We start from the raw sequence: 18,915 nt of genomic DNA, 5'->3' as shown, positions 1-18,915 counted from the left end.
ATACTGTAATAATTTTGTATGGTGACAGATGGTTACTGGACTTGTCACAGTGATCGTTTGTAACGTATTTGTTGGATCGCTACGTTGTACACCTGGAACTAACACAATAGTCTATGTCAATTACACTTAAATTTTTTTTTTTTTTTGACTTTTTTTTTTTTGTAAATTTATTTATTTATTTATTTATTTTTGGCTGTGTTGGGTCTTCGTTTCTGTGCGAGGGCTTTCTCTAGTTGCGGCAAGCGGGGGCCACTCTTCATCGCGGTGCGCGGGCCTCTCACTATCGCGGCCTCTCTTGTTGCGGAGCACAGGCTCCAGACGCGCAGGCTCAGTAGTTGTGGCTCATGGGCCTAGTTGCTCCGCGGCATGTGGGATCTTCCCAGACCAGGGCTCAAACCCGTGTCCCCTGCATTGGCAGGCAGATTCTCAACCACTGCGCCACCAGGGAAGCCCTTAAATTTTTTAAAAGTTAAAGAAAATAAAGTCTATTCTTTAAATGAAAAATACACGCTATCTGTCATTTTGAATATAATGTCCCTGAATTTGAAATTTTGTCCCAGGTTACACATTTTAAAAGCTGTTCTAAATGAGTAAGAATTAGCAAAATGGGCACAGATGCACAAACGTTCATTTGTGGTTCATACTGGTCACATTAGCAAGTTTCTACTGAACTAAACAACTTATTTATTCATTCATTCATTCATTCATTTATTTATTTATGGCTGTGTTGGGTCTTCGTTTCTGTGCCAGGGCTTTCTCCAGTTGCGGCGAGCGGGGGCCACTCTTCATCGCGGTGCGCGGGCCTCTCACTATCGCGGCCTCTCTTGTTGTGGAGCACAGGCTCCAGACGCGCAGGCTCAGTAGCTGCGGCTCACGGGCCTAGCCGCTCTGCAGCATGTGGGATCTTCCCGGACTGGGGCACGATCCTGCATTGGCAGGCAGACTCTTAACCACTGCGCCACCAGGGAAGCCCTAAACAACTTTTAATGCGTATCTTTAGTCCCCTATATATCACAAGGCAGCAGAGATAAAAGACCTGTGCTTCAGTGGATTTCTTTTAAAATATTAAACAGGAGAATCTTAGGTAGCAAAAAGAATCTTGATAAAAAATGAATGCAACAAATAATACATTATGGTTTTGAGTTGTCAAAATTGATATGTAGTATCAGACTATATACATCCGTTTGCAACTTTTTTCATTCAATATAATTTAAAAAATTAATCCATGTTGATACATGTATATTTGCTTCACTTATTTTAACTGCTGTAAAATATTCCAATCTAGGAATACATCACAACTAATTGATCCATTTTCCTACCACATAGTTAGATTATTTCCATTTTCGTCCTTTGTGGTTTTTGTCCTTATTACAAGCAATACTTTAAAAAATTCTTGAACATGTTTATCGTGGCCTCATATACCTGTTTCCCGGGGTACATAACTACAAGTAAAACTGCTCAGTGGTATGATATGCACACACTCAACTTTACTAGATGTTGCCAAATTATTTTCCTAACTGGTTGTATTGACTTACACTCACGTATCGGCTGTCCTGTTTTCCACGTCCTACTCTGAAGAATTCTATGTGTCATCTTGGCTAGGCCACAGGACCTATATATTTGGTTTATTCTAGATATTTCTGTGAAGGTGTTTTTTTTGGATGAGGTTAACGTTTAAACTGGTGGACTTTGAGTAAAGCTGACTACTCTCCATAATGTGGGTCAATCTCAACCAATCAGTTGAAGGCCTTCATAGAAAAAGACTAACCTCCCCTGGCCAGAAGGAATTCTGCCAACAGATGGCCTTTGGACTCAAGCTGAAACTCCTCCCTAGGTTTCCAGCCTGTCAGCCTACCCTGTAGATTTTGGAAGTGTCAAGCCCCTACAATCATGTTAGCCAATTCCTTTAAACAAGTTTCTCTCTCTCTATATATATTATATATACATATATTCCATTGGTTCTGTTTCTCTGGAGAACCCTGACGGATGCACTTACCAACAACTGCTATTCCTTCATTTATTCATTCAATAAATAGCTGCTAAGCAGCTATTATGTGCAAGACATTTTCCTAGATGCTAAAGATAAATCAGTGAATAAATCAAGGGGGAAAAGTTACACCCTAGTGGAGGAGACACGCCCATAAATATGGAGTAACGTAGTCTATTATAAAATGCTAAATGCCGTACAGAACATGAACAGGTCTGGGTAAGGGAGGCAGGATGTGTGGGGAGGGACTGCAGTTTTAAATATGGCAGTCAAGGAAGGCTTCATAAGAAGGTGTCTTGCCAACTGATGGGAACATGCTGTATAGCACAGGGAACTCTACCTAAATGGGAGGGAAGTCCAAAAGGGAGGGGATATCTGTATGTGTATGGCTGATTCATTTTGTTGTGCAGTGGAGGCTAATACAACATTGTAAAGCAACCATACTCCAATAAAAGCTTAAAAAAAAAAAAAAGGTGCCTTTCCACTGTCTTCTGACTTGAATTGTTTCAGATGAGAAGTCATTCATGTTTTTCTCCCTATGTACAATGTAATGTGTTTTCTTACCTGGCTGCTTTTAAATTTTTCTTATTATCTTTGGTCTTCTACGAATTGATTATAATGGGCTTTGCTGTAGTAGCCTCTTTCAGATTTGTTGAGCTTCTTGAATCTGCAGGTTTGTCTATTTTACCAAATTTGTAACATTTTTGGCTGTTTTTTTCCTCGTATGATTTTTGTGTCCCCTCATCCCTACCCTAGGACTTCAAATACATAATGTTAGATCACTTAGTATTGTTCTACAGTTCAGTAAGACTGTGTTCATTTTTGTTTCAGTTTTTTTCTGTGGCTTAGTTTCAACTTGCTGTCTTCAAATTCAGGTATTTTCTTTTATAGTATCTAAACTGCTATTAAACACATGCAGAGAATTTTTCGATTCAGATAGTTTATTTTTCACCTCCAGAAGAATATTTGGTTATTTTTATGTTTCCTATTTCTTTGTTCATTTATAATTCATTAACATTTCCTAAAATCCTTTTAAAATTATTTTTATAATTGCTTTCAAAAAGTCTATGTCTGCTAATTCTACTACCTGTAATTTCTAGATCTGTTTTATTGACTAGTTTTTCTCCTGGTTATAAGTCACATTTTCCTGCTTCTTTACATATTGAGGAATTTTTTTAATTTTTTTTTTTTTTTTTTTTTGGTCTTTCTTTAAAATGTTTTGAGGCAGTTAATTTGGTGGATCAGCTGGATCCATCTAAGGTTTACTTTCAAACTTTGTTGGGGAAGGTCTACAGCCCTCCTGCAAAGGCATGGATGGCCTTTCTGGGGTCTCTGCTGAATACCCTGGGTGTTCACAAGGCCTTTCTACTTTCATGGTTAGAATGTGAAAGTCTCCCAGACTTGATAAACCTCTGGTAGTTAACAGCTTGCAAGTCGCTGGTCGTTGTTCTCAGCTTGAATCATGGAGCCTCATCTTATGCATGCACCGCTCAACAGTCAGCCTAAGATGCAGGGGGACGCCAAGGAGATTTCTGGGACTCTTAGTGGGTGGTTCCCCCTTTGGGCACTGTGCCTGCAAATTCCAGTGGCTTCAGTCTTCCTGAATTCCAATCTTTGGAGCCTTAGTTCAGTGAGACTGTAATATTCTGGGGGTTCCTCCTTCTTGTGCCAGAGTTCAGAAAATTCCTCCAGGCAGAAAGCTGGGGCAATCATATGACATCTCTCTCACACGTCACAGTCGTATGATACCTGCAGACCAATATCTGCAAACAGATGCTTTGTCTACTTTGGATAGTTTTCTAGCTGTTTACGGCAGGAGGGTTAGTCCAGTATCAGTTACACATCATGGCCAGAAGCAAAAACTTGTCATTATGCTTTTATTTGTTTAACTCATTTTTAATTCTTTATTGGATAATTACAATTTTAGGGTATAGTATTATGTATGTTTAAAATACAGAGATGTAAGAATTAAGAATGTAATATAAGACTAATTAAAAAGATAATATTTATGATTAATAAAAAACGTAACAATGATATAGTTTCTTTTGTCTTATTACATAGTAGGCTATTTTTAGGGTTTTACTTACTAGCAGCATGGAGTTTTTAGACTTGGAGGAATTAAATTCCAGCTCTCCAGAAATGCCCATCCACTTTCTATCAGCAGGTTTGTTTTGGTAAACCAGCTGTCTGTCAGTCGGGCTCTCTGCATTTGTAAATTCATCACAATGGCTGTGTGTGTCTACAACATCCAGTATGTTTAAGAACTCGGCAGCACACCGGATGTGAAACACCTCTTTCTCAGAACAATTATTTTAAAGCACAGAGGTAATTTGTACTTGTGAAATAGAAGTGGGATTCCAACTAAGTACAGTTTTATAAAAGATTCTAGAAAAGTCCCATTTAATTTGGCTGTTCTTTCTTGGTGACATTTTTTCTGAGTTCTGAAGTTGTCTCCTTTCCAAAAAATGAATCATATTTTGCTTAATGAGTTTTGGTCACAAACTACACATGACACCGAACTACTCAGGTGCAGTCTCTTCATCTCTTTCCAGGCTCCTTCTAGCCTTTTCAAAGACTGTCAAATGGTTTTGGAGAAACTGCATATACATTTATGATTTCCATGTATTATTTTCTCCATTCTCATCCTCAGTGTATTTCCGAAAATTACCTGTCATTACATTTTAAGTGGGTTTCTTAAAAATGAACATCTGGCTTGACGGAGTTTAAAAATTCACTCTAAGAATCCATATTTTGTCTTTATTAATTGTTACTACTTCCACATCTTAATTTTGAACATTCTAGTCACCTTGCTTTTCCCTTCTCCTTTTCTCTTTACACTGTATTAATATAAATTTCTTTATAAACTTGTTCCCTTCATTGACTGCATTGGGAGTTATATACTTTATTTCTAGTCTTTTATACATTTTCCTTAAGCTTTTCATATACATAGCTAATAAACCAGTGTCTAGAAATTCAGTTCCACCTCATTTTTAAACCATCCTTTACTAAGAATATCATTAGCAACCTCACAATTATAACTTTATTAAATGTAATGGAAAGCATTAATAATACTTCATACTTTTGTTCTTTTGTCCTTTAAATAAAGACAGACTCTTTATAGCTTAGTGCTTAGAGTCATGCTACATCAATCATAAATGATGGCTAATTCAGTTGCAGTGATTCAGCCAACAGAATGACAGGGCAGTAAAACAATGCAAGAACCACACCAAACCTTCGATGACAGCTGTCTCAAGCACATCTAATGAGTTTTTCTCAGTATTTCTGCCTGCACCAAATGGTTGCCGCAGTTTATATTTAATCTAAGGCAGGAAGTCCCAAGGGGATTGCTGTTGTGATGCCAATTAAGTCAGTCTTTTTCTCTATAACTCTCTTCATCACAACCCAGAGATATTCCATAGCCACTAAACAAATCTGCTAAACTGCAAACAACTCTGAATTTCAAATGCTCAAGGTCTCAAATTTCAAAATCATTTATAAGTCATTGTTGCCCTAAAATATATAGTTTAGAAATATACCTTCTTCCACTAAAATTTAATCAGTAACAGTGCATTCAACCACGGCCTCACATTCAGACTATTTCAAGACAATTTAAAAAACGAATTTTGGGAATCACTGGGAGGGGAAGACAGAAATAATGTTGATGACGAGGAGACTTAAATCTCAACAGAAGAAAGTGACTTTCCTGAAATCCAGATAAAAGAAAGATAGAAAACCAGGAGAGCCAAGGGCCCCTTCAGGCCTTCATGAACAGTATAAATTCCAGTTCACAAAACATTGTTTTTCTTTAAACAATAAGACACAGGCTAGAAAAACCGTGTTCTCTAGAAGCAATTAATCTCATTCAAAAGCACTGACTTTTCACAACAGGGTTGCAATAATGCTAGACTGACCAATTATGAAATTTGTAATTCTTAAATCACAGCTTCCTTTTACTTTACGTGTATATTAAACAAATTTTCCTTAAGTCAAAATGATTTTGTTTCATGAAATCTACCTTTTATGTAAATAAATATTAATTAACAAAAACAAAATTCTAAGAACAATTGTAAATAAAATATTGACATTTGCTGATATTAAGTCCATTGATTGCATTTCAAACAATACCAACAGGATGAAAGTTAAAACTCTTTACCATTCTTACTACTGACAATTTTTTTAAAAAGTATTTCCCTTTAGACACAAGTTACTTTGACAACCTAATTGTGTGAAGTCATTTGCTGAATTACATTTAGAGTACTGATTAAATATCTTTAGAAAATGTTAATTAAGGGAGACAGGAATAACATCTGTATTGATAAAAGTATCTGGAAAGAGAAAAAATTCAAATGTACGAAGAATGTGGTATTCTCAGATAGGCTACATAACATTTGGAAATCTGCTGGTACTTAGCTATTCATTATCCATAAGCAGATAAAAAACAAAGCCAAAAGCCATCCTCCCTTGCTCCTGGGGTAGATGAAGTTGGAGATAAAACTGTCACAAAAGGTGGCTGGTTTTAACAGGAGAATCTGCCGCCAGCCAACTTTCCATCTCCTTTACCAGAGACACAATTTAACATGTGTCACCAAACACAGCCATCCACTATCTGGGGGAGTCAGAGCTGAGGCTGTTTATTCAACCAACATTTACTGAGAATCTGCTGCGGCTGAACCAGGTTCTAGAACACACAGATCAATAGCACAGGGCATTCAAGACCTTATGCTTAGGTGGGAGAGTTAGACACTTAGACACACACACACACACACACACACACACAGTTATATTGTAAACATTAATAGTGAGAAATACAAAGCATTGACGAGAGTGCCAGAGAGGAGCATCTAACAGGGAAGGGAGCTGGGAGGAAGAGTGAGATCTGAGAAGGCTCTTGGGGGGACTTCCCTGGCGGTTCAGAGGTCCAGACTCCGCGCTTCCACTGCAGGGGGCGTGGGTTGGATCCCTGGTTGGGGGACTAGGATCTTGCATGCTGTCCTGTGCAGCCAAAATAAATACATAAATTTAAAAAATTCATTTGAGAAGGCTCTTGGGAATGGATGGTCCCTAACTGATTTTTAAAAGGGAAGCAGAATTCCTCTAAAAGTGATTGCTTGACTCTTTCCATTCTTATAGCTGCTATGCTGGCATAGGTATCTGGTTCAGAGAGCTATGTCTAACACACACTCAAGCTACACAGACAGTCATTCTCAAGTGTACATCTCACCAACAGACATCAGCACGAGTAGCGGACACTGGGGTCTGCTGAAGCGCTCACTCCCCCAGCTGCCGGGCGCTGGGAGCAGGCAGCTCTCAGCTGAGCACCTTGGGGCCTTGTCCTCCGGGTGAAGAGAGCCACCCCTCCCAAGGTCACACATTCTTTTCCGTTCATCCCACATGCAGTGACTGATTAATGCATAAAGGTATAAAGGCCCAGGCCCCTCACCGCTAGTTAGGAAAATGCTGAAGGGCTAACCCAGCTCAAGAGCTCCCTATAGGACCGGCTGAGGCCCTTGTCATGATTTCATTCAACTTCTCCCCCTTCTGCCTTCACTCCCCAGCACGGGAGAAGGTTCTGAAAGCACCCCCACTGAACTTCTGGAGGCTGCTCCCCAGGGAACCTGACCTGTGACAGCGTGCAAGGCATCATGTCATCTGGTTTCTCATCTTGGCATATTTTACGCTAACTGAAGGAAACCTTTTTAAGTGGTGGTTTCTAGTTTTGGAGAGGGGCACCCAAAAAGGGGCACCTTTACAGTTATCAAAAGGTCGGGCATAAGGTATGGGGTTATCAGACTTTATACTTTCATTAAAGAAGCCACATGAGTTCACTGAGAAATTTTACCTGTGCGTATTGTGGGACACAGTCATATTTACCAAGGAAACCTTTGACGGACATCATGCAAACTATTCGACAGTGTATATATTTTATACTTTATTCTGTTAGATTCATATGTGCTGCTCCAACACACACATGACTCAGCACATTCAGGAATGTAACGCTTACAAACCCAGAAACCATCAGACACGAAATTTAGAGATAAGCAGCAACCAGAGCAAACCTCTGGGGAATCTACTCCCAAACAATAAGTTTTTATGAAATTTCTTCTGTTAATGCCTCATGTAGGTGTGACGGTGATCCATTCAGACCAGAGTCTGGGTCAAGCTGCACCGTGTTCACAAGAGGTCACTGGCTCCACCATCGGCTCATTGGAGGCTTTTTAAAAAAATATGAATTGACGGAAATAAGTGTGAAATAGAACATATGTTCTATGTTGATAGAACATAAATAATAAATATGTTGATAATAGTAGTTTCTCTAGAGAATGGGATCTTTGTATGTTATTTTATTTATTTTAAAATTTATTTATTTATTTATTATTATGATTATTATCTTTTGGCTGCCTTGGGTCTTCGTCGCTGCGCTTGGGCTTTCTCTAGTTGCAGTGAGCAGGGGCTACTCTTCATTGCGGTGTGCGGGCTTCTCATTGTGGTGGCTTCCCTTGTTGTGGAGCACAGGCTCTAGGCTCACGGGCTTCAGTAGTTGTGGCACACGGGCTCAGTAGTTGTGGCTCACGGGCTCTAGAGCGCAGGCTCAGTAGTTGTGGCGCATGGGCTTAGTTGCCCCGCGGCATGTGGGATCTTCCCGGACCAGGGCTTGAACCCATGTCCCCTGCATTGGCAGGTGGATTCTTAACCACTGCGCCACCAGGGAAGTCCCTTGTATGTTATTTTAAACAATAAACTTATTTATTATTACTAGCATAAAAATTTTAAAGTAGATGAATCTGGCTATTTTTAGTCTCAACACTATATAGTAAAAACAGCTGGGCTTTTCAGCTGACCTGAATAAGCTAGCTTTTCTTCATGCATTTCATATTAAGAGAAAATTAACAGAAGATCACTTTATTAATGTTTTAAATTCGCAACCATTTAACTATCTACAAAGTTGTCTTTCAAAACGTTGCGACCCATAACTAATATTTACATATACATAGAATACGTGGACTTTCATCAAACGTATTATCCTTTTCAAAGAAAAGCTCATAAGCTGTTTTATACTAGAGCTACTAGACTCCATGGTTACATGGTCTTGTGTTAATAACCAAAGCTTCACGAACATGAAATTTCTTTAATATATATAATTTTTTCCACTTAGAATCCAACAAGAGGGTGGATAAAGTCTTTTCATAATTTGAAAGTACATGCACTTCTTCAAATCGAGGAAACTACTTTCTTTTATATATTATGACAAAATAATTCATTGTGTGTATAAAAAAAGTGCACTAAAAAGCAGTGAGACTTAAAATTGCCTGGGAAATTAACAAAAGGCATGAAAATGGATTTTAATAGCTTTGAGAGTTAATCATGTTTCTCTCAGAGCAGGAAACTCTTATCAGTTTTATCTCACAGACTCTTGTGGATTCCTTTCATAACAGTTGTGAATCATGACAACATCTCTTTACTAAGTATGTTTCCAAAACATAATCTAGGAAAACTTTTAAATGTCAAACTAATCACCTACAGTGATGGCTTTTCATGTATGGGACTCATTAGGGATTTGTAATAAAAACAGGAGACAGTGTCAGTAGCAGAAGCACGGGATAGTCTAAGCAATATGACGTGCACTGGCATAAACATTTCTAATAGGTAGTCCTTAAATCAGCTTTCCCAATACTGGGTGCTACTACGGCAACGCGGGAGAAAGGAAATCAACCCCAGTACTCTATGATGTGTTGCTTGGTATGCCAGAAACAGATATACCAGAAAATGCTAGGGAAAGAAAACCCATTCAAAGTAAAATTAGTAACGGAGGTCTCGACATGCTATAGCCACTCTTGTTTCTCGTCTACCTGATTGTTTCTCTGGCACATAAGCTCGGTTATTTCAGAATCGACTGTTTGTTTTCTTTTTTCCCCCCACTGAGCAGTAAGGGGGGTAGCTGAGAAAAGTGACTGACCAGCAAATCCAGCTTGTACCACAAAACCAACTCTCTCCTATCAGGAGCTGTTTTATGAATTCAGAGCAGCGCTTCCTGCAGCCTTGCTCACATCCAGGTCTCTAGTTTGGCTTCCTGACTTTCTGCCTTCCCCACCATGCTCTGAGATGTCCCTGCGTGCCCATCAGCCTGATGGAGATTATCACTTCATGCAGTGCTGGCGAAAGAGAGGACGTGGGCCGTGAGCCTCGGACACACACAGTCCAGGGACGAGTCCCCCTGGGACTGATACAAGGACTGCCACTCCTGTGATGAACAGAAGGAATCAGTCTCCAGGAGCCAGTGAAAGCGCAGGACTCCCTGGGACAGCACGGTGAAGGGTCACCGATCAGAACACACGCTGGCAGCCTCAGGTTCAAGTACCGAAGTTAAGGTCAAGAGGACAACGGTGTCTTTAGAATGAAACACAAACTGAACGTGGTGGGAATTCTGTCATGGGCCCCCAAGCCTCTATGTATTACTTAAAAATGTTTATATAGAATAGTTTACTACAGCCAAAACATCTTCCATCAGGGCCAGAGCCTGCCCATCTCTGCTCCTGAGTACCACCTGGCCCCGGCACAGTGGTGGACCCCAGGTAATAAGGGCTTCTAGGTATTTGGGGAGTAAATGCATGAACTGTGCCGACCAGGAAGAGGGCTGCCGAGCAACACTGCTCAAGCGGAAACCATCCAACAAGAAAGGGGCAGGTGAGGCAGAGTTTCCTGAGGAACATCTGACTTTAGTACGTATGCTCTGTAAGGCAACGCTGGGTGCACCAGCGTCTACAGGGTCTTTGTGTGCGTGAGCCTCAGCGGGGGAAGGGGGAGTACAGAAATTAACATTCTGAGTGCCCACCATGAGTCAAGCATTAGGTAATGTTCATATATATTTAACACACATAAATGTGTACAAGTTCATATATATGTAATATACATAAATGTGTACACAAACACAGTTGACCCTTGAACAACTTGGGTCCGCTTACACACAGATTTTTTTTCAGTAGGAAATGCTACGGGTTCAGAGTTGGTTGAATCTGTGGATGTGGAATAGTGGATACGGAGGAACCGCATATATAAAGGGACGATAAGTTATAAGCACCCCTAACCCCTGCACTGTTCAAGGGTCAGCTGTATATGTATATTTTAATTACTAGGGATCACAGTGAACATATAAAGATGGTTTATGGGGATATGTGATAAATATTAAGATCAAGATTACCTCTGTACAATAAAATTAGGTTCTCAGCATAGGATTCAGCTAGATAATCACAAAGAGGCTGGGCATTTTCTTCTTAATCCTTTCTAAAGGGACTTGATATATTTTCAGAATCTACACTCTAGAGCACCCTCTGCTGGGAAAAGTGCCTCAAAATGCTTGCTTTGTGGGGTTTTTTTCCTCCAAATGCTCTACAAGTCACTTTAAAATAGACTTTTTTTGTCCAAAAGAACCTTCTAAAACATGATTATTTCCATGCTCCCACAATCCTGCCCTCCATCTGAAAGCGCACAGTCTATCTTACATAATAACTGACATCACTGCCCCTCCAAGCCCAATGCCAGGTATGTGTTTCATGTTACCCCCAGGGGCACAGCAGCTGGGGGTGCAGGAGGGACCAAGGCAGGAGGCCCTGGGCTGGCAGGTGAGGAGGGCAGTGGTGAACACTGCCTGCACGTCCAGGATGGAGCGACCCACGGACGTGGCTTCCCCTGGAACAAGAGGCACCAGGAAGGTAGCTGGACTCCAGTCATCTGGAAAGGAGCCTGCTGAAAAAGGATGGAAAAGGGGGTGCCAGAGAGGCATGAACCTCAAGGGAATCCTGCTGGCAGCAGAAGCTTTGAGGGGAAGGGAGGACGATGCGAAAGGTCAGCCAGAGAGTCTACTGTCCACACGAGGGAACGACAAAGTACAGAGGTTCCCAGAGTCGAGGGGATCTCACTACAAAAGGATCACAAAGAGCTGGTACCTAGACACCCCTCATGACCACAAGCTGCCAGGAGACATGGACAAACAGCTCCGGATGAGCAAAAATCCTGTTCCCCTTCTCCAACTCCTCCCCCTGCACGGCCACCGTAGAAACTAAAACACGATGAATGGCTGAGGGGAGGTAGCAGGCAATCCTGTCACTGCTCAGAATGGCCACTCCCCTGCCCCCCTCCCCCGCCCCCCGTAAAACTTAAATTCCAACCTTTCAGTCTGACCATCCGCCAGTTGCCTCCTGCCCCTTTATATTCCCTCCTTCCTGTTCCCATCCCCCAATTCCCAAGCAACCACTGATCTGCTTTGTGCCATTATAGACTACTTTGCATTTTCTAGAGTGTTACATAAATGGAATCAAATACTGTGTACTCTTTCTTTTCTAGCTTCTTTCACGGAGCATAATTACTCTGAGATTCATCCCTCCTGTTGAGTGTATCACTAGTTCATTCCCATAGTGGTGCAGCCACTATGGAAAACAGTATGGAAGTTCCTCAAAAAAACTAAAAAACAGAATTGCCTTATGATCCAGCAATCACACTCCTGGCCATATAGTCAGACAAAACTATAATTTGAAAAGATACATGCACCCCAATGTTCACAGCAGCACTATTTACAATAGCCATGACATGGAAGCAACCTAAATGTCTGAGAGATGAATGGATAAAGAAGATATGGTGCAGAAATAACTAAATTTCCTTGTCAATTGCATTATTATGAACTTTCATCAAATCTTTAACCGTGGTCATTTTTAAGTCTTTTGTCATTTACAGACAGTTCTGGGTGTACTGTGATGCTTTTGCAAATATGTTCATATAAAAGGGTTTCATCTTCAAGGAATTCATGGAAAAGACTCTGACAAGTACAGGTTTCTGGTAACTGACTGTACTGCTGAACTGAATGTATAAGCATTTCCAGAACTCTAATGAAAAACTGATGAACTCATAAAAGTGCTAACAAAAGATCAAGATGAAAAAAAAATTAATTACATGGGACTGAGTGAACTGAGGATGATTATAATTTTTGTGACTTTCTGTTTGAATTAAAAAAAAAATTCTACAAGGACTCACAGGCAAAGAATATACAAATCAATTTTCACTGCAAAGTAAAGGAGCTGTTACAGTGGAGGATTAATGGACTGAATGTCATTATTATGACATAGCATGAGTGTGTTTCGTGTTTGGTAATTGCAATCATTGTTGCTTTTGTTGTGGTCATCCATTTACAAAGCTTGGCGTCAGTCTATTTATCTCTTGTAAAAATAAAATACAGTGTGTGTGTGTGAAAAAAAAAAAAACAGAAGATCATGCAGCACACTTCTGTGAAAAAAAAAAAAAAAGATGTGGTGTGGTGTATATATACAATGGAATATTACTCAACCATAACAAAGAATGAAATAATGCCATTTGCAGCTACATGGATGGACCTAGTGATTATCATACTAAGTGAAGTCAAAAAGAGAAAGACAAATACCATATGATATCACTTATATGTGGAATCTAAAACATGACACAAATGAAATTTTCTACAAAACAGAAACAGATCATGGACCTAGAGAACAGACTTGTGGCTGCCAAGGGGAAGGGAGGGGAGGGGAGGGATGGATTGGGAGTTTGGGATTAGCATATGCAAACTTTTATATATATATGTATAACCGAATCATTTTTGCTGTACACCAGAAACTAACACAACATTGTAAATCAACTATACTTCAATAAAATAAAATTAAAAAAAAAAATAGTTCATTCCTTTTTACTGCTGACCAGTATTCCATCATAGGGATGTACCACAGTTCATTCACTCATGCACCTGTTAATGGATACTTGGGGTGTGTCCAGTTTGGGGCTATCATGAACAAAGCCACTATGACTACTCATGTCCAAGTCTAGGGAACAAATATTACCTACCCCACCTGCTAGTCCCCCACGTGCTCACAAAACCTGAGCTGGGGAGAGGGAAGAAGCAAGTAAATTGGAGAGTTGATATTTTGTTTTGAGCTGCAATGGACCTTTAGTAACAGTTCAAATACTCTAAAGTGTCCAGAAGGCTATGGGTTCTGCCGGGTGGAAGATGCTGTCCAGGGGAGAGATGTCCTAGGCCACAGTGGGAAAACTAAAGCTGCTTCATGATAGTAACTTGACAGGCAGCTCAAGGCAAGAAGGACCTGTCCATGTAGGAAGGCAGAGGAGGTATCTGTGAAGGAAGGAGATGAGTCACGAGGAGATAGCATCTAGGATATAAAGGGAAGTCCTCAGTGAACCTGGACTGCGGCAGCCAAAAGGGAGGAGGAGGGCAGCGCACCCAAGAAATTCAGAGACATCCACTCACTCAGCCACACCCACAAAGCCCAACCCTCCAGGGTCTATGAGATGCTGTGATAAATCCTCCATCCACAGACTGAAAAAGGCTCTAAAGGAAACTTAGGTGAACAGACTTGGAGAGATGACGTGACTTGCCCAAGGCCACACAGACAGGACTAGAATTAACATCTCCTGATTCCTGCTCCAGTACACCCCCATCATGATAGTGCTGGCCCTCCATTCAGAGACACTGTTAAGTGAGTGTATTCACGAAATACCAGATTCAAAATGACGATCCTAAAAGCAACAACCGCAGCACATGCATTTGGTATGCGGTTATGATCAGGACTATTGTTTTTCTCTAAGGTGTGGGTCACTAAATAAAGCCTGTTAGGAAACCGTCTGCTTCATTTCCAGTGAATGCCCTGAGCACTCATTCGTACACCAGGCGTGGGCGCTTCTGGTCCAGCCAGCCGACAGCACACCAGCTTCTTGGACTCCCATGGGCTTTATCACACTTCCTTGACAGGTACAAGAAACTTGTACATCACGACTTTTTGCACGACCTAGATTTTTCTGACCTGGAACTGAATCAATTTCAGGGCATACCTGAGGCTTCTGAAGGCTCAGAACTATAGCACCCATGTTTAAGTGACAAAGTTGCTCTTCCACATAGCAAGAAGTTCCTCTCAACAGACCCTGCCCAACTAACCCTGGCCACTGGAAGGGTGACATCTAACAAGACCCCCCAAGCAGCTGGAATACAGCTTAATGAAATCTATACCCAGTTTGTGTCTACTAAGCCTACTGGTTTGCTTACAGACTTCCTCTGCATCATTTGCTCATCAGGGCCCTGATCTAGTATAAAGTTTCTTAGGACTCACTGTACACATCCCATTCGTTTTTTGTTTTTTTTTTTTTTAACAACTTCATTTATTGCTTCTGTGCAATACAGATGCATCTCTTCATTTACTGTCATTCTTTAAATGGTCATTCCTGCTGTTTTCGCACAACTTCTTACCTTTTGACAAGGGAGGCAGAGTGCTAGAGGTTAAGAAGATACAGGCTGTGGGTGTAGCATACCCAGCAGGCAGTTCCAGCCATGGACCTGCAAGTTAATCACCCTCGCAGGTATTTCACTTTGTCCATGCAATGGAATGATCACCGCCCTCCCACGGTTATGGTAAAGATTATATTAGACAAGTTACGAAGAGTGAATATCTACTGAGTGAATGGTAAAAGGATCACCCAAACTATTTAAATTTGCTTTTCTTTTCAGTTGCCTAGTAGCAGAATTGAATATACATATATTTTAAATGCATACAAGCTATGTTTCCACTGTATTTTAAAAAACTGGCGGCTCACAGCAGCATTATTCACAATAATGCTGTGGAAACACCCCAAGTGTCCATTGACGGATGACTGGATAAACAAAATGTATATGCACACAATGGAATATTATTCAATTTTTAAAAGGAAGGGAATTCTGACACATGGTACAACACGGAAATAAACCTTGAAGATGTTATGCTAAGTGAAATAGTCACAAAAGGACAAATACTATACAATGACATTTACATGAGGTACCTAGAACAGTCAGATACATAGAGACACAAAGTAGAATGTGGTTACCAGGGACTGCGTGGAAGAGGGGATGCAGAGCTATCACTTCATGGGTTCAGGGCTTCAGTTTCTCAAGATGAAAAAAGTTCTGGAGACAGATGGGGGTGATGCTTGCACAATAATGTGAATGTACTTAATGCCACTGAACTCTATAAATGATTAAACTCATAAACTTTATGTTGACGATTAAACTGATAAGTTTTATGTTAGCTATATTTTACCATGATTTTAAGAAGTAAAAAAAAAAAAAAAAAAACTAGCTGTTTCAACCAAATGCTAATAAAGATATCTGAGCAACTAGTTACATGTGTATTCTACTGTGAAGCTTGTTTTCTTTTAGACTAATATGCTAAAATAGATCAGTTATTCTGGCACTTATTTTCAGTTGTATTTCATTTTATCAACCATATAATTTTACCTTGATTAAAACAGGTCTGCTGTAATGTTTCCCCATCAACATCTTTCCCCCCAAAAAGGTGAAAAGAAACACATGACCTAACATTACAAATTTTTTTTGGTAGCATATTTACCTCCCCTAACTGCTTCACTCAGATACACATAAAAATGTGTATTATTTTATAAATAAATACCTACTATCTGCGGAATGCAGAAGCCTTAGGTATGAGAAGTTGGACTAAGAAGAAAACTTAGTGGAAACAATCGACAAATAAAGTCAGAAAAGCCATGAAAAACAAATGTGGGAAAAATGACAACAGTAACTACACAAGAAACGCTTGTAGGGTGGGGAAGAAGAAGTATGAAAAAAGGGCACAGTTTCAGGCAATAATATGCAAGTCTTATAAATTCACTTTTAACATACTGCATTAAAGTCTGGCAAACCTTTTCTATTAAGGGCCAGAAAGTAAATATTTTCAGCTTTCAGGGCCTCCTTCTGTGGCAACTAGTTAAGTCTGCTGTGGCAGCTTGAAAGCAGCCACAGACAAGTAAACAAATGGGCGTGACTGTGCTCCAGCAAAACCCAATCTACAAAAGCAGGCAGCTGGCCAGATTTCGGCTGAGGGCAGTAGGCTGCCAACTACGGTTCTAGAGGATCAAAATAAATAAAAGGACAATTTGGAATAAGGTATAGTAACGCACGTGGACTAAAAAACCGTGGATTCATATTCTATCCCCCAATGAATCAGACCCATGCACAGAAGTTCAAATCTAAAATACCCCTTTCTTACCAAAGTTCTAATTGTAACCCCGAGAAGGGGTAAGAGGCTCAATGGGCTAAAAAGTTCCTAGTGGATTCCTCATTCCCACTAAAAATGGGATGATAGCCCACCTATATGAAAACATTCAGAATGCTTTTCTTTCTTAAAAAAAAAAAAAAATATATATATATATATATATATATATATATATATATATATTTCTTAGTACCCAGAAATGAGCTAACAAGAGTCCAATTCTTACTCTAAGGACCTCTAAGTTTTTTCACAGGTGATTCGCAAGATACAGAATAAAATCTGGGACCGCAACTACAAAGACGTATCACTTCAACAGAGGTTGGTTATTATCAACACCCCTAAGGAACGTATGAACCACCTATGAGACGCATAAATATCCAAAGGATACATATTTTAATGTAAAAACAAGAGAACAAGAGGCATGAAGAGCACACTTGTGTAAAAAAGAAAAACACACACTCTCTCTCCCCCCACATTCTCACCTGTGTATACAAAGAAAAGCTTTGGAAGGAAACTCTCCTCACCTCTGAGAATTAGGATTCCAAGTTTTGAAATGTTCATGTTTTACTTTATGTTATTTTGTACTTTTACAGTTTTACCATAAGCATGTATTACTTTTAGTATTAAGATTTTTATGTTGAGATTACAGTTAAAAGATTTACCACCTTCATTATTAAGAGTCCATTTGAGTACTAATATTTTTAACAAAAGAATATTCACTCAAAGGACTTCCACCATCTGTAAAGATCACCACATAAGAAGAATATTTATATACACAATCCAAGAGAGATGGTGTTTGTGGGTAAAATCTCAGGGTAGAACAATACCTCAGCTCCACCCATCCACTTAGGCTCATCAGGAAACTCAGCACACAAAATATCTTCTGACTGATCAGTCCCCAAGACATGGTAGCAGAGCTTTTGGTGGAGATTGGTGGATGTTTCTGTGCCTAAAGGAATTAAAAACGTACACTGAAATGCAGCTGACAATTTTAAGAAAATCTATTCCTCCCATACTGTACAATGCTAGAAATATTTAAAAAGCTAAGTATCTGGTTGCGGGACTGTAGGATACAAGGTTAATATATAGAAGTTAATCACTTTCCTATATACTAACAATGAACAAGTGGAATTTGAAATTAAAAACACAGTACCATTTACATTAGCAGCCCCCAAAATGAAATACTTAGGTATAAATCTAATAAAATATGTATAAGGTCTATAGGAGAACTAATGAAACTGATGAAAGAAATCAAAGAATAACTAAATAAATGGAAAGACATACTCAATATATTATGGACAGAAATACTCAATATTGTCAGGATGACCGTTCTTTTCAACTTAATCTACAGATGCAATGCAATCCCAATCAAAATCCCAGCAAGTTATTTTGTGGATATGGACAAACTGATCCTAAAGTTTATGTGGAGAGGCAAAAAACCCAGAAGAGCCAACACAATACTGAAGGAAGAAAACAAAGGTGGAGAACTGACACTACCTGACTTCAACATTTATTATAAATAATCAAGACAGTGTGGTATTAGCAAAATAGACAAATAGATCAAGGGAACAGAGTAGAGAGCCCAGAAACAGACCCACATAAATACAGTCAACTGATCTTTGATAAAGGAACAAAGGCAATACGATGTAGAAAAGACAGTCTTTTCAACAAATGGTTCTGGAACAACTGGGCAACCCCATGCAAAAAATGAATCAAGACACAGACCTTATACACTTCACAAAAATTAACCCAAAATGGATCACAGACCTAAAAATGTAAATGCAATTATAAAACTCCCAGAAGATAACACAGGAGAAAATCTAGATGACCTTGGATTTGGCGATGACTTTTTAGGTACAA

The 18,915-nt window shown here is 39.7% G+C and overlaps 1 protein-coding gene across 1 annotated transcript in view; it reads right to left on the bottom strand.

Annotated features, from left to right (window-relative positions):
- The window catches only part of PREP (prolyl endopeptidase), a 137,621-nt gene that overhangs the window by 85,295 nt on the left and 33,411 nt on the right, over window positions 1–18,915 (bottom strand). The window contains exon 6 of the mRNA XM_059941502.1: window positions 17,883–18,004. Coding sequence (XP_059797485.1) covers window positions 17,883–18,004 — 122 coding nt within the window. The remainder of the gene's footprint in view (window positions 1–17,882; window positions 18,005–18,915) is intronic.

Source organism: Balaenoptera ricei, chromosome 12 (assembly GCF_028023285.1).
Source record: "Balaenoptera ricei isolate mBalRic1 chromosome 12, mBalRic1.hap2, whole genome shotgun sequence".
Taxonomy (NCBI): domain Eukaryota; kingdom Metazoa; phylum Chordata; class Mammalia; order Artiodactyla; family Balaenopteridae; genus Balaenoptera; species Balaenoptera ricei.
This window is presented reverse-complemented; position numbering and strand designations above follow the sequence as displayed.